This window comes from Myxocyprinus asiaticus, chromosome 46, assembly GCF_019703515.2.
Source record: "Myxocyprinus asiaticus isolate MX2 ecotype Aquarium Trade chromosome 46, UBuf_Myxa_2, whole genome shotgun sequence".
In the NCBI taxonomy this organism is placed as follows: domain Eukaryota; kingdom Metazoa; phylum Chordata; class Actinopteri; order Cypriniformes; family Catostomidae; genus Myxocyprinus; species Myxocyprinus asiaticus.
Genome location: NC_059389.1, coordinates 19,112,040 through 19,127,149, shown reverse-complemented (window position 1 = coordinate 19,127,149; position 15,110 = coordinate 19,112,040). Strand labels below are relative to the sequence as shown.

Below are 15,110 nucleotides of genomic sequence, written 5' to 3'. Positions count from 1 at the left end.
TTTCACCCCATTAAGATTTAAAAATTAATTAATTAATTAATAAAAAGAAAATTTATTTTTTTATTTTTTTTTATTTTAATGGTTCTAAAAATAAGCTTTATTTTCTTTTAACAAAAATATAATTTCTAAATTATTTTGATTTTGGGGTGAAATGTGACCTGGAGATTCACCCATTTGTTTGTGATCGGTTAAAACACAAAATGCCTTAAGACAAATGGAATACAGCAAACAAATATAACCACATTTATTTTCTGAAAGTATAAAATATTACACTATAAAGGCCACTTTGCAAGGGTAAATTAACAGCACTTTTCCAAATATGTACACAGTTAATACCTTTTCCCTCTTAGATTTCATCCAGCTCTGTGGCAAACTGAATGTCATTGTCTCACATGACCACAGAAGTAGTTGGCAAGAGTTTCAATAATTTACTTGATAGCAGAAAATGAATGGCAGGAGTTTTGAAGGTTCCTGAATTTTTTGTACATCCTTCAGAAGAGTCAGGTATTCCGGATGAGTCTTACTCTCCCTTCAAAACCAGTGAAGAGGCACAGTTTGACATCAAATTAACAGGCACCGTATGCCTTGAACTGGGAGGCTTACAAAGAAAGCTAAAATTTGCAGTTCACATTCTTTACAATGGCACCAGTCAATCCTCCGGAGTTTCCTCCATTGAAGTGAGCCTCCTGTGTTAGTCCGAGCTGAACAGCTCGCACCCAGCATTCCGGCATGACAGGCAAGTTTGGCTCACTGTATTTATGCGCTTTGAGGCTTCCTCTGTCTGAGTCTACGTGAGTATATGTATGTTCTTATAATCTATTCATACACTTCTGGAGACGTGGTGTCAGATTGAGGTAGAACCGTTGTACCAAAAACAATTGCTAGAAGTTTAAATCTATTAAGTAACAATCACATCAATCATCTCTCTAGAGTGGATGTAAAGAGCAAACTAAAGCAATAAATTCACATTCAATCACACCTACAATAGAGATCACTAACACACTGGAATATCTGAAGTGTTCCCAGAATAAATACCTCCCTCTTTTCCATTCCCTTCTTGGAAAAAAAAAGGCTGCTTAGTTTTGTCTAGAGATTTGCTTTTTCATAGATACCAATACGCTGCATCATCAGATCTTGCCGCCATGGGAGGTTTTCTCCTTTGGCTTTGTCTTCAGAGGAAACCTTATCAAAGGTAAGTACAGAGGTGAGCCAACATCGTAGAACCTTCTAACAACCCCCCCCCCCCCCCCAACACACACACAGCTACAACTCATTCTGCAGTCCAACAGAAGGAAAAAATGAAGACGTACACGGATATACCCCCATGCGTACAAAGATCAAATTCTGACACTTTATAGTATGTAACCGAACATGTCGCTTGGTTGTGCTGGGCTAAGCTCAACTCCCTCTGTGGCATTCTGTGCCTCTCCGCAAGGCTAGAATGGAGGCAGGAATTGCCCCTAAGTCAGGTGACTCCAGTCCAGTTTGGGGCATTCACGCTCTAGCAAAGCTCTGATCTCCCAGAGCCCTTTCGCAGGACTAGGACCAACCGCCGTCTGTCATTCCACCCATGCCCACTGAGCCTTTCTGGGTAATGATACTCTCTGTAGATTTAAGCAGTCTCTCAAGGCATGGTGCATTAATTTTGCCTGGAGGCGGTCGACTGGGAGTAGAGTCTGTCTCACTACACAGCCGGTCTGTGCTGGAGGACACAGAGTTGTCCTGTGTTGTGTCCTTGCCTCTGTGGGCTGTTAGAAAGTTCTGAACGGCCTGTTCAGCTGTTGGGGAGCAGATGGGTGATGTGTGGAGCCATTTTAGGTTGGTTGCAGAGTAGGGCTCAGGTGGGGTAAGGTCACTGACTCTCATTGCCTTGCTACCCATGGAAGAGGCACTTGTGGTGGCAGGGTTTGCAATGCCGATGAGCAGGGGAGATGTAGCTGGAGACAACTGTAAGGTATTGAAAGAGAGAATTAATTTACCATTTCAAATGCTCTAGAGGCGAGCACTTTAAACTCTATTACAATTTTAAATCAAGTACATGACTGTGCTAAACAATCTACAGGCCAATTATATGAGCCAGACCAATAAATCAGCCAATATTTTGCCATCGATCAAGAAAGGCCGATACCCCTGACCACAAATGTTCTCCTTTGTGCCAGTTTCAAAATCTACTGACAGCCTTGTCAATGGATAATGTATATTTTGTGGTTTTTCAAAAAACGTAGATTTTGAGTAAATTTATAGTACGCATTATTTGCTGTCAATAAATTATATTTAACATAACAGTACACAAGGTACATACAAAATAATATACAACTACATTTTAATATAATTTTTATAGGGTAAATAAAGGTCATTGTAAAACACATTTGTCTACCACAATCATTTACCATATAAATAGTATTTAAAAATATTACTTTATAAATGGCATCTAGAGGAAAGGATCTCGCCACAAAATAAGAGGACTGGTCTTTTACTAAAATGAACCATGGTGACCATAGTTTCTGCCAAAATACCATAGCTACAATTATTCACATGACTGTAAAATCAAAATAAATGAATATGGGATCACCTTCAAACAGTGCGAGAAACTCCAAATCTCTCTTTCAATTTAGTTCCAGTGGTGGCAAATATCAAGTTACCACAGTTCTACTGTAGTAACTACTGTATCTTGGTAGGAATAATGGTTACCATGGTACATTTTTGTAAGGGGTATAAAATAAGACTTCAAATGTTCTTTTATTCAGATGTCTTTCTCTATCCTCTGGAAGCTTTCATAAAATTACCTGGGTAGGGTTGCACCAGCTGTGCGTAAGGTCTCACTTGAGGTGAGACTCAAAGTTCACACTAAGGGCTTAGTTACAAACAAACTAGTAGTTACTAAGTCAGTGCTTAATTTGGTTGCATCACCTGTTCTTAAAGCAAGACTTAACTAGTAGGTCGTAAGCTCTCCGTAAAGTAATGCGTAGTCACATAATATGATGTTTATCTGTATTTATCCAATAAGCAGCCTTCAAATTTGTACACAGAAGTGTTAAAAAGCTGTGAATTTCAGTTTGATCTTGTTACGGTTGATGTTCATACCTTGTCTGCTCACATAAATGCCAGCTGTAAAAAATTATATCCCCATTAAAATACGATACGTAATAAAACAAGATTTCATTAATGGTATATTTATATCTACAATTAATAAGGGATAATAAATAAATACTAATATAACAGGCTGGAAAAACAGACATTTATTCATTTTAATATTTTACATACTATGCTGCAACATGACACCGGGTGGCATACACAGCTGTGTTTCATGCTGAAGAAGTACGTTTTTTACATAATGTTTTCTCCCGTAAATGAAAATGAGAGTAAATGCCAAAATCATCATACATGTCAAAAGGACTGAAGCCTGTCAACCAAAACATGAGCTCATTGATGTCATTAAGTGACTGCTTTTTTATTCCATCCGTTACTCCTGGTCGGAGGCTTCCGTAAATATTTAGTTTATACGTAGGTTTACGTTCTACTTAAATTTAATGGTGCAATGCTCAAATATTTAGTAGTGCGTAAATTGTGACTTTATGCCCATTTACGCCACAACTTGGCTAAGTTGTAACGTACGTATAGCTGGTGCAACCGGCCCCTGTTCTTTTCCATCATTGTTCTTAGCATACATTAATACCTCTACAACTGTAAAAATAGATTTTAATCCCTTCTTGCCTGCCCTGTTCTTCTACAGTCCAGTGGTTACAGTATAATGGATATTTTAGTCCCTCCTTTTCTAACAGCCAGCAGTCTTAAATTACACATGTTTGTGACAGCTCTTAGAGAGCCTTGTCTGACGAGAGCATTACCTTGGGTTTCTTAGACGGGTTCGTCTCCTCCATCAGGTCTGCGGTGTTGGCTTGATCGTTTCGTTGTGGTTTTATGTGAGGGAACCAGTTCATCAACATTTCCTCCATTTTCAGAATGATGTTGACATATCTCTCCCTGCATGGCACAGAAAAGAACAACATTTAAGTTGGGCAACCCACAAATGTTAAAAAAAATAGACTTGTACAGTTTCAGTTTTAGTGTGCCTCAGACGTGACTGAAAATGAAAGTCTACCAGTCTACCTATCTGTAACCTTGTTTTCAGCTAGCCTGCAACCAAAAGCACTTAACCACAAGTACACTGCATCATGCAAACATGTACACACCAACACACAAACGTGTTCCTCAAAATGAGAACAGCTCCTGTGTTGATTCACACGTGCATGGAGTGCAACCATTTCCCTTGCCTCTAAATATAGACACATAAGCCTGCAGCGGGGCACTGGCGTCCACGTCATGGGGAAAAGAAATAGTTGTGAGGAGCACTGATGCAGACACACTCTCACACAAGCACATGGTGCCCATTTACTCACACCGCCCCAACAGATGGTTAATGGGGATTACTCCAAGTCACATGACCAAAGTCTGCTGTGGCCCCTTTCTCAGCATTTTAAATGAATATAGCCACTACCATAAAACATTTTTTAAATTTTATATGCCCTCTTCAGATGCGCATTTGCACCAGCAGGCGGGGGGGGGGGTGTTCCTATTCTAAGCTTGCTGGTGGGGAGGCAGCTACACCCCAAATTTGCCTGCCTGGTTGCCTACGTCAGCTTGGGTTTAAGCAGAGACAGTTTTGGCTCAGTGACTTGATCAGATGGAATTAGGACCCCACCCAAAATCCCATCATCCATGTTTTCAGTGGCTGGATGCTGCCCAAAGTACACCAATGGTCTTGATGTTGTAGCCTTTGAACTCACACGTGAATACTGGATTTCATGAAGTAGCACAATGCAATACAATGAGAACACATCTGGGCTGCATGCCAAGTGCTGTTAAGAGGAAAATTAAATGACCCACCTAAGCCCAGCCTGACCCATTATGACATCATCCAATTGAACAGGAGCACAGGCTCCTCCCAAAGATGACATCACAGCAATTACGCTGTCTAATCATAGGAGGACTAATCAAACGGATGACAGGATATTCTCTCAAGGGAGCGGGACATTTTTAACGGCCCAGGTTTGAATTCTATTCTTGGCCAGCTACTTTTAGATTTATGGTTGCAGGTCTGTATTGGGCCAGCATCCCTCCTGCCGCTATGCATCAAGCATTGCGAGGCCATGTGCTTTCACATTTCCTGGACTCTTTTACTTGTACCCTCAGAGCCAAGACATTCACAAGGCTTGCTTAGACACATCTGAGGGCATAGAAGTCATTCGCAACCAATCAGGGAGAACTCAACTTTAGCTTACCGCTAATGTGCATATACATGCACCTAAACAAAATTCCCTCACAGTGCTCAACAACTAATAGAATGTGGCTTGCGAGAACAACGCAACTTCAAGTAGTAAATGAACACAACATCCATTTAATCGAACTGTGCTAGAGTGCTGTGCGTACTAAAGCCCACCCTCAAGCCACCAGTATGTGAGGTAAGGACAAACAGCAAGACACTTACCCCATGCAGGGATTCTGCAGGACCCCCATTATCCTCTGGATGCGGTCCATGGCCACACTCTCTTGGAAAGTGCTGAGGCCTGTGAAAGAAGACACAGCTTAAACACAGTCTTTTTACGAGCAGTGCCAGCTCTTTGTCTTTGACAGGCCAGTTAAGTCTGTGAAGCAGATGGGTTCCTGTGAAGCACGTGGGAGGGCAGACTCACTGTCTCTATGGACAGGAAGCTCGGGGTCACCGAGAGCCCTCGCTTTGACAGTGATCCCAGACTGAACACTCACATGCGGGTCCTCCTGGTGCGCAACCTGTGTTCTAACACGTGGGGCACTAAACCAGCCAATAAAGTTCTCTTTTAGGATCCAACATTTTTAGTACCATCTGTTGCCGTTTTACAGTAATGTCTAGCTCGAGCAAGTTTTGCGATGCCTAACAGTACAGATTTTACAGAGGCATTAATCGCAGTAACACAGTTACAATGGTCACATTTGTGTTGGGCAGTGTAGGATTAATTTCAGTAACAGCATATCACAATATATTTATTTTTGCTGGAATTTCAAGTCCAAAATCAAGTGTAAAATGTGTATTACATAAAACGTCAATATTATATCCAGTTATCCAAGCTTTTTACACTGGAAGCGTCTATCTGCAACACAGTTTGCAGATCAATCTATGGTTTTCTGCTTGCCGTTGGATCTTTTATTGTACCCTGCGGATATACACATTTCTACCGTTGCATACAGTTATATCACGCTGTCCTAGTTCACACAAAAAAATTGCTTCTTTAGTTGAGTAAAAAATTTTAATTAGTGCAGGAATCTACAGAATTCAGCGAAGCTGCTGAAAAGCAGTGAAGGAAACACTTTATCAAATACTTCATCCCACCAGTCTAGGACATTAAGCTTCTCTTTATCATGCTCTAGGTATTTCAGTCAAGGCCCTTGGGTATTTTTTGGAGCTGTGCAGTTTGCATGGCCTTAGACGTGTCTCTTTCAACCATACATGTTCTGTTTTGTCTAAGTCAGGCAGCACTTAAAGTACATAGAGGAAATTATTCTGGTCAATTCGGTAGTCTCATGCCAAACAATGTATTTTTATGACACATCTCAGTCTCAAATCTCACTTCTTGTACCATGGCCTGCTGCCTCTAGCTTGGCTGTTCTTCCAAAAAACTAACTTATAGATTATAAATTATCAAACTAGGCAAACTTTTGGCAAAACACAATAAGTAACTGTGATCAGGGTAAATGCAGTAGTATGCCGACTGTAAGAGTAGTAGGAATGAATAGGGGGTTACTCACGTTCTCTGTATCTGCCTGATCGTAGGCCATTAAGGATTGAGGACAGTGGGTGAATGTAACACTGCAGCTCCAAGCACTGAGAAACACAAAGAACATCATTCAGCATTTCCTTCTTTTACGGTTCATTATACATTGTTTGTCTTACATTGAGATTTATTAAAAAACAAAACCGAGTTCAGATGTTTACAGTACTGGATGATGACGACATTACATTTTGCCCATTACCATACACAAACATCTCAAATTAGGACATTTCTTATAGAACTCATAATTTCCTACGAACAATGGCACACTATGATACAAAACAATGTGACTCATCCACCCTTTTACACATTTGTCCCAATGACATAATATGCATTATCATTCAAATTCTGCTATGAAGGGGAAAAACAGTAAATTTTTTGACTGAGTGGACTTGTGTGACTCATTCACTTTTCACCTAGAAAGAACACATGGAGGAGGGCTCTTCCTGGAAGCTTTTCTGCTTCGACTATTTTTTTATTATTTATTCTGCTTGGGTGGAGAATGATCTTTTAGGTGATAAGGGTGGTTTTCAGAACACTGCGTCTCTTCCACTGGCATACCAGCAAATTACACATGCCTGCCCTGTGCCAAAAGTGTCACGTCTCACCTTGCAGGCAAACAGCCTGTTTTTCTCCATTTGCTCAGCTGTGAGCTGCCTCTCTCTGTGCTCCGACACCAAGGAGCTCCGTGTTCTCTTCAGCACCTGCCTCTTATTGCCTTTAGGACTCTCGGTGCACCGGTAATTGGATCGATCCCCTTGTCCCAGGTGAGAAAGCTCACCGTCATTGCAGTAGTCCGAACTATCGCAGCAAGCAGGAGAGCTTCCCCGAGAGCTCGTATTCTCTTTCTCCTTTACCTCCCCTTTAACGCCATTCCTCTTTGGGAGTGACTGGCAAGTCTGAGCTCCCTGGATGATCCCCGAGGAGGGGGCTTTGGGCAGTGTGGTTTGCCCCTCAGTTTTGGTACAGTCTGGTTCTAACTCACTATCGTTGTCCTCATCATCACTGGCCAGCCAGTCAATAGAATAGTCAGAATCTGAAGCTGACATCTTCGGAAGCAGGTTCTAACCAGCACTGACCATCACTGACCTGCAGGAAAACAGGGTGGATCATTTTAATCTCCAATTTCCATAAACAATAAACAATATTACTGAACAGAACATGAGCTGGCGTGAAATTGGATTATAGAGAAGGAATGTTCTCTTGATCACTGTTTTGCTTTGGCTGGAACATAAAAAACAAAAACTGACTCCACTGTGTTGAACTATTTCGGACCCATTTGAGAGATTAATAGTAAAGCAGACACGGACGGTCAAACATGCCAACATAAGCATGCATCCTCAGAATCCAGAGGGATACTGAATTCACATTAGTTCAGACCAGCCAGCTTTCCAGACACACCACCTGAGTCTCAGACTAAAGATAAAGAGCAGCTATAAAAATGACTTACTGCTGTTTCACAAACATTGCCGGGAACTCTATAATATTACGACTTGAAGCAACGTGCTGTCTTAAACATGAGTAACCACAATATATTGAAGTCAATGTAATTTAATCTTTTGTCAATTCTTCTCTTAGCCTCGATTCTTCAATAAAATACCAAAACAAACCCTAAAAGAATAATCCAACAATAACTTTTCACATTAGCCTTGTTTAAGCATAATATAAGTGACAAATCAGTGTACCTATTTAATCAAAATTAAATACATTATGATATTTACAGCTGTGGTCTCTGAGGAAGAGATCTGTACCTTTTGTAGTACACACATTTGATATTGCTCTGATTGCATCTAGATTGAAAACGCTGAAGACGTTCATAGCAGTCTGTTAGTTTAGAAGCAGGTGACATAAAAAGACCGATTCAAAGCCCTGTTTGTTTATTCAATGAGACCAGAATGCCACAACCATGGTAAACACCATGGGACACAACAATAGCCCTAGAAAGAAGCCTTTTTAATAGTGCCATTCCTGCTGTAGCCCTTTATTAATAAATTGCTTAGATTCATAGATTAGCAGCTCACACCCTATTCGAATGCACAGGTATGGTGTATGATGGTTGAATCAAAAAATACATTATTTTGCAGGCTTGCTTTCAAAAGAGGGGGTTTGAAATCAAATCCAAGGCCACACAGTTAGGAGCTGGTCTGTGGCCTTGAGCATTCCCAGTATTTTTTCTGCATGTATTATCAATTCCATCAGTTCTTAGTAATTCATAATAGTGAGGCCTTGATGAATATACATAAAAGGAGTATTGACGATCATTTTAAATGTTACTTCTGAGGCAAAGTGATTCTTCGCTAAAAGCATATGTTGCAACGGAGCAAGTGCTTTGTGCTTTCTTTAAGGTCGCTGACCACTCATGAACTTGAAAGGGGTGGAGGGCTTCTCACAAATCAAAAGGAGTGTCAATAAATGGGTGTAAATGATGCATGTTTAAATCATTATATATCGATTAATAAATATAGTGTCAAACAAACCCAAAAACTACCCCAACGCTGTAAAAAACAATTGTCAGATAACCTACAAAGTGTGCTTGATGAGGAAAGATCAAATTAACTGATTTTATTCAAGTCAAACATATTTTCATGACTAAAATCAACCTGATTTACAGTAATCAGGTTGATTTTAGTCATGAAAATATGTTTGAATTGAATAAAATTCAAAAGCAATTTTGAAGCGCCAAACCAGGAAGAAAAGTGCATTTTTACTATCACGATTTCTACCAAAAAATACACTTACCTTTCTAAATGCACTTTACATATTTGTAAAATCAGGTGGACATTAGTGTGACAACATTTCAATGTAACTTTGACCACGACTCAGCTTATACACAACACTATATACTGTGTGTAACACTATACATCACTACTAGCAAAGCATTTTCAGAGTGACTATGCACATTCACAACACTTGGACATTTAATCCGTGCATCAGCTGCTCAGTATCACTGCAAACAAACGGACTGCTGAGGCAAATGGTTCTTGACATACACGTTTTGCCCTGCCAATAAAGAGACATTATGTAATAGCTGTATCTCAAGTACGGGACTAATTGGCTCTATAACGGTCATAAAGAGCAGTCTTTCCAAATGTAACTACTGACAAGCTTTTCTCTGTTAATACGGGTTTTGGCAAAAGTTTAATCAAACAAAACGCACCGAGCGCAGCATTTAGGACTACCGCAGATAGAGGAAACAGTGCGAACAAACTCTTCTTTCATATACACTGGATACCTTCACAAGTTTGTCGACAGCTGGGATGCACATGAAAAGACCCTTTATTAGTCTGTGGTAACTGGTAATTTGACAAAACAAAGACAAATATTGGGAAAGATGCATTTTGAGAGTTTTGTATTTTGTTTACGTTTGGCACCCAGTGTAAACGTAGAAAAAGGGCACGTGACAATTATTTAATAGCGACATGTAGCGCAACAGTTTGAATCGCGTAAAACTGGATGTTATATTAATACTAAATCTGATATAAAAGAAAACAAAAGACATAGCGGATATCATTAATGTACCTGTCGTTAAGTGAGGGTGGGGTCCTGATGATGATGACTAACACCATAATACACTCTTTTAAGACAAGACCACCGTAATTTTGACATTTTCAAATATATTATATTACATTTATGTTTCAAAGCGAAAACGGCCGGGTGCAGAAAAAGCCTGAAAACTATTTCTAAAGGCTCCGTATAAACAAAACTACTATCTGCTTGGGCGTTTGATATATACAGCATATAAGCAAGCATTAAAATGTGTTATCTATACAACACTAAAGTTTGTATTTTCACCTTTTTCTAAATGGATGGATGCCTCTTCACCTCTCGGCATCCTCACTACTCTACATCTTTTGCATTCATATAAATAAAGCCTTATAAACCCAATGATATTCCTTTAGCTATACGTGCCTGTAATTTTCTTTCACACAGAAACACAATTTTTTGAAGCGATCCTTATTATTTAAAACGCTTGTCGTACCTCAAGCCGGATGGGACGAAATGTCTCACTTTCCTTTGTTTCAGCAGTATATCCACAGACAACTGAATCGCCCGAGTCTCTGTACAGAGGTGTACGTGGTTTCAGTGAGTTAGACTGCAGTTGTGTGGCCCCGTGTTACTTCTCCCAAGGCAACGTGTCTGAAGGGGCGGGTTCAAAAACACAGGGCTTTCCGATTTGCGCGTCCAGACCCGAATCTGACAAATAGACTTTGCGTTTGAAGCCAACCACGGCTGATAGGGGAGACGCGCTTACATATTAAAATAAAATGCAAATTGCCAAAACACGTGGACACGCGGATCGGTGTCATTCCAACAGGCGGACTGAATGTCAACTCTGAGCGCTTTTTTTTTTTTTTTTGGTTCGCTATAACTTTTTTGTTTGCCTCATTAACTCTGATGGGATGACGCAAGAGATTTCTGAGATAAACCTCCCTTTTATATATTAGGGTCTGGGTGCATTCTATAGGAGTGTAAGATCTTTGATATTTGATTTCTATATTATTTCAATAGTTTAGTATAATTTATATATCATGGCACAGTAGTATTGTTGTACTGCCTTTCATTTATGCTGATTTTAATTAAAAAGCATTTCATTTTAGTAATTTTTACTGTAATTTGTCTCAATAAAATAAAGAAAATAAAGTTATTTAAATAGTATAGTATTTATATATCATGCCACAGTAGTATTGTTGTACTGCCTTTCATTTATGCTGATTTTAATTTAAAAAAGCATTGTATTACAGTAATTTTTACTATAATTTTGTCTTAAAGAACGAAAATAATATATTATTTACACCGTATAATATACAGTATATATATATATATATATATCACAGCGCTGTAATATTGTTGTACTGCCTTTCATTTATGCTGATTTTAATTTAAAAAGGCATTGTTTTACAGTTATTTTTACTATAATGTTGTCTTTAAAAATAAAGAAAATAATGTAATTTAAATAGTATAGTATTTATATATCATGACACAGTAATATTGTTGTACTGCCTTTCATTTATGCTGATTTGAATAAAAAAGCATTGTATTACTGTAATTTTTACTATAATGTTGTCTTTAAAAAGAAAGAAAATAATATGTTATTTAAATGGTATGGTATTTATATATCATGGCATAGTAGTGTTTGTTGTACTGCCTTTCATTTATGCTGATTTTAATTAAAAAGCATTGTATTACAGTAATTTCTTACTATAATGTAGTCTTCAAAAAGAGAATCGCCATAAAGAATGACTGGAAAAAACTTAATGGCGAATAAAGAAATATTGTGAAAAATGATCTGGTCATGTTTAAAAATGTCTAAAGGCTACAGGATTTTTGTCATACTACCTTTAATTTATGCAGATTAAAAACGGTACAATGTAAACAGTTTAACAGTAATAAGGATCCTCATTAACAACAATGATTATTACAAAAAGCTCAAAAGCAAAATGCCTGCATGCATTATGATAATGAGAATTTTGATTTGGGGCAAATTGTGCTTACTGCCATGAAAATAATGTCCCAATGCAATAATCTTAATAGTTCTAAATGAAAATGAGATCTGGACATGTTTATATAAAATTCACATGTGGAATGAATATTTAAGACTTCTATCCTGCTTTTAGGTCAACTGATTATTTCGCAACTGCAAACAGACCAATGTGAAAACATTTGCATGCACCACGAGCCAGCGATACATGTGTCTGAGGAGCTATTCAATGTGCGCTGCAGTCACTCTCTTTTTCTCCTTGTCCCGAGGCTTATCCTTACCTGCTCCTGACTGACTACAATGTGCACAGCTTATCGAATGTGGACCAAGTCAAATGAATGAATGAAGCTGAACGTGATAAGTCTCTGTGTTCTGTTTAGTGTCAAGTTGCGCACGTGATGCCTTTTACGCTTGCACTGTTTTTACACACCCCGTGGAGTTGCCATGGTGAGGGGGGCAGGGCGGAAAAACATTCCAAAGTACTTCACTTGCTGCATTAAGAATGTTGCACCTTCTCTTAAAGCCCCACAGCAGGTGAAGTGTGTGGTTTTAATTTCGTCACAGCAGAGCGCGTCACATTTTTCAGCGCACTTTGGTTCTCTCAGACAGCTCGCATGGGAGGAGCATGACATGCAAGGTGGTCTGCATCCAATGGCATTTTCACGCTCATGTTGTGGTGTGGTTAGCAAGTTGGTGGCTGTGGTGTTGAAAGAGCAAATAAGGACACAAAATCACTGCATCTCTCTCTCTCTCTTTTGGGTGGGATTTCTGTTTGGACTCCAGACAAAGATCCACAGCCTGGAGCCAATGAGTCATAGTCCTCCTCCCCGGAAAACGTGAGCACATGTGAGAAAAACCCACCCATCCTCTGTCTCTCCTTTCGGCTTTGCACAAGTGAAAATCATAATGGATGCAAACAGAATGTTTCTTCCATTTCTCTCCCTCTCTGGCAAGGAGAACATAAAACACTGTGGGATCTGAACTGAGCCAAAGACGCCACCCAGACAGATTAACAACTGTGTGCAAACCGGTCTGGTTTTAAATGTCTTCTGGGAACAAGCCCTAATGCGGCTAGTAATGGACATGTTTGGGCCAATTTTAAAGGCCTTGATGTGACTGCTGCTCTATTCCTCTTTAGGGGTTTCCCAAGGGCTTAGTATGGTGTGTAGATCATAGAGTTCTTAGCAGGCACTGACTTTTGTTTTATGTCTAGCTGTCAATGTGAGGTTAGAGGTGCACGTAATGGCATAGGTGTGGCTCCGCTTTGACAATTCTATTTGAGGTTAGAGAGAGAGGGGCTGGGAGCATTATTTTACCACTGTATCTTCGAGCCTTCTTGGTGGCGAAGAAGGTGTGTTGCAAATACAGACGTACTGCTGCTAAAAACAGCCAGAGTGACACACCGTTCTGAGCGGGAGACAACAGCATTGATAAAATGCACAATACGCTATTGGTTGACACATATCAGGGTCTTGTTGGACAGTGTAGTCACACTCTTTTTTTCACACTATCACTATCAGTGGTTTGGACCAAGTCTGAACATACCTAACCTGTTTATGTGTCCAAAACACCCTACAGATGCTTAGTAGTCAGAACATCACATAAAATGATGAAAAGCAAACAACTGGGTGTTGTTTATAGAGGTTTGTTTTTCTTCTTTTTTTCTCAGATTGCTTGGCTTTACAATAAGAACATTAAATCATACACTGAGCAATCATCACAGTCAAAGCAAATGACACAGCTGTTAAGCTTGCAACTCGTGGCTTTAGAAATGCTATGTGACATTGTCATTTTTCTGGCACAATGGGGTAATCAGTCATGATATATTACTCAGAAATATTTATTGAAGATGAATATAGCCTGTACAGAGGGAAACAAACTTGGGGTGCATATGAAATTACAGTGCACGTGAAAGGTAATTGTTTTATTAATACATTTAATTGTAGATCTAGAAACACCTCAAGACTTCTATGAGAAATATATTGCAGATATTAAATATTATTACAGGTATTACAGAAAAGATTTTTTTTTTTTTTTTTTTTTTGCAGGTATGCACACAACACCAATGCTCATGTAATGCAACAACAACAAAAATTCCACTTTCTCAATAAGAAAAATTATTATAAATACTTTAAATAAAGCATTTAAATAAGTTATGTGTATATGTATTTGTTGTGCAGCCTTTAATATATACTGATTGAAAAAACACTGAATTAAAAATACTGTATTACAGTAATGAGAATCATTAAGAATAATGAATATTACAAAATACAAAAGAAAAACATTTGCACACATTACGATAATAAGAATTTTGGTGGAAAATGTGCTCATTGCCATTAAAATAATGTCACAACACAAAAAAAAAAAAAAAAAGTAGTTAAAGGAATTCTCTCATTATTCACTTACCCTGTTGCCATCCCAGATGTGTAAGACTGTCTGTCTTCAGCAGAACACAAATTAAGATTTTTAGAAGAAGATAGAGCTCTGTCAGGTCCTTATAATAGAAGTACATGGGTGCCAGCACTTTGACAGTCCAAAAGTCATATTTAGGCAGCATAAAAGTAATCCATGCGACTCCAGTCGATCAATGAATGTCTTCTGAAGGGAATCGATAGGTTTACGCGTCAGCTGCTGGCAGGAAGAGCTTTTTAAAAGTTAATGTTTTAATTATCGCTTTATTTTTTACACAAACATACACATCTGGGATGGCATCAGGGTAAGTGAATAATGAGAGAATTTTCATTTTTGGGTGAACTGTCCCTTTAAGCAAACAACCTCCATGTAATGCAACTAAAATCAAATTTTTTTTTTTTTTTGTAATGTAA

General features: G+C 38.8%; 1 protein-coding gene across 1 annotated transcript; it reads right to left on the bottom strand.

Annotated features, from left to right (window-relative positions):
* Positions 1–220: 220 nt before the first annotated feature.
* LOC127436093 (uncharacterized) lies at positions 221–10,941 on the bottom strand. Its single transcript, XM_051690024.1, has 6 exons — positions 10,786–10,941; positions 7,415–7,895; positions 6,784–6,859; positions 5,489–5,567; positions 3,849–3,984; positions 221–1,947 (listed from the first exon to the last, which is right to left on the bottom strand). The coding sequence occupies exons 2-6, from the start codon at positions 7,853–7,855 to the stop codon at positions 1,540–1,542; spliced, it is 1,140 nt and encodes a 379-aa protein (XP_051545984.1). The 5' UTR covers positions 7,856–7,895; positions 10,786–10,941; the 3' UTR covers positions 221–1,539.
* Positions 10,942–15,110: the final 4,169 nt, after the last annotated feature.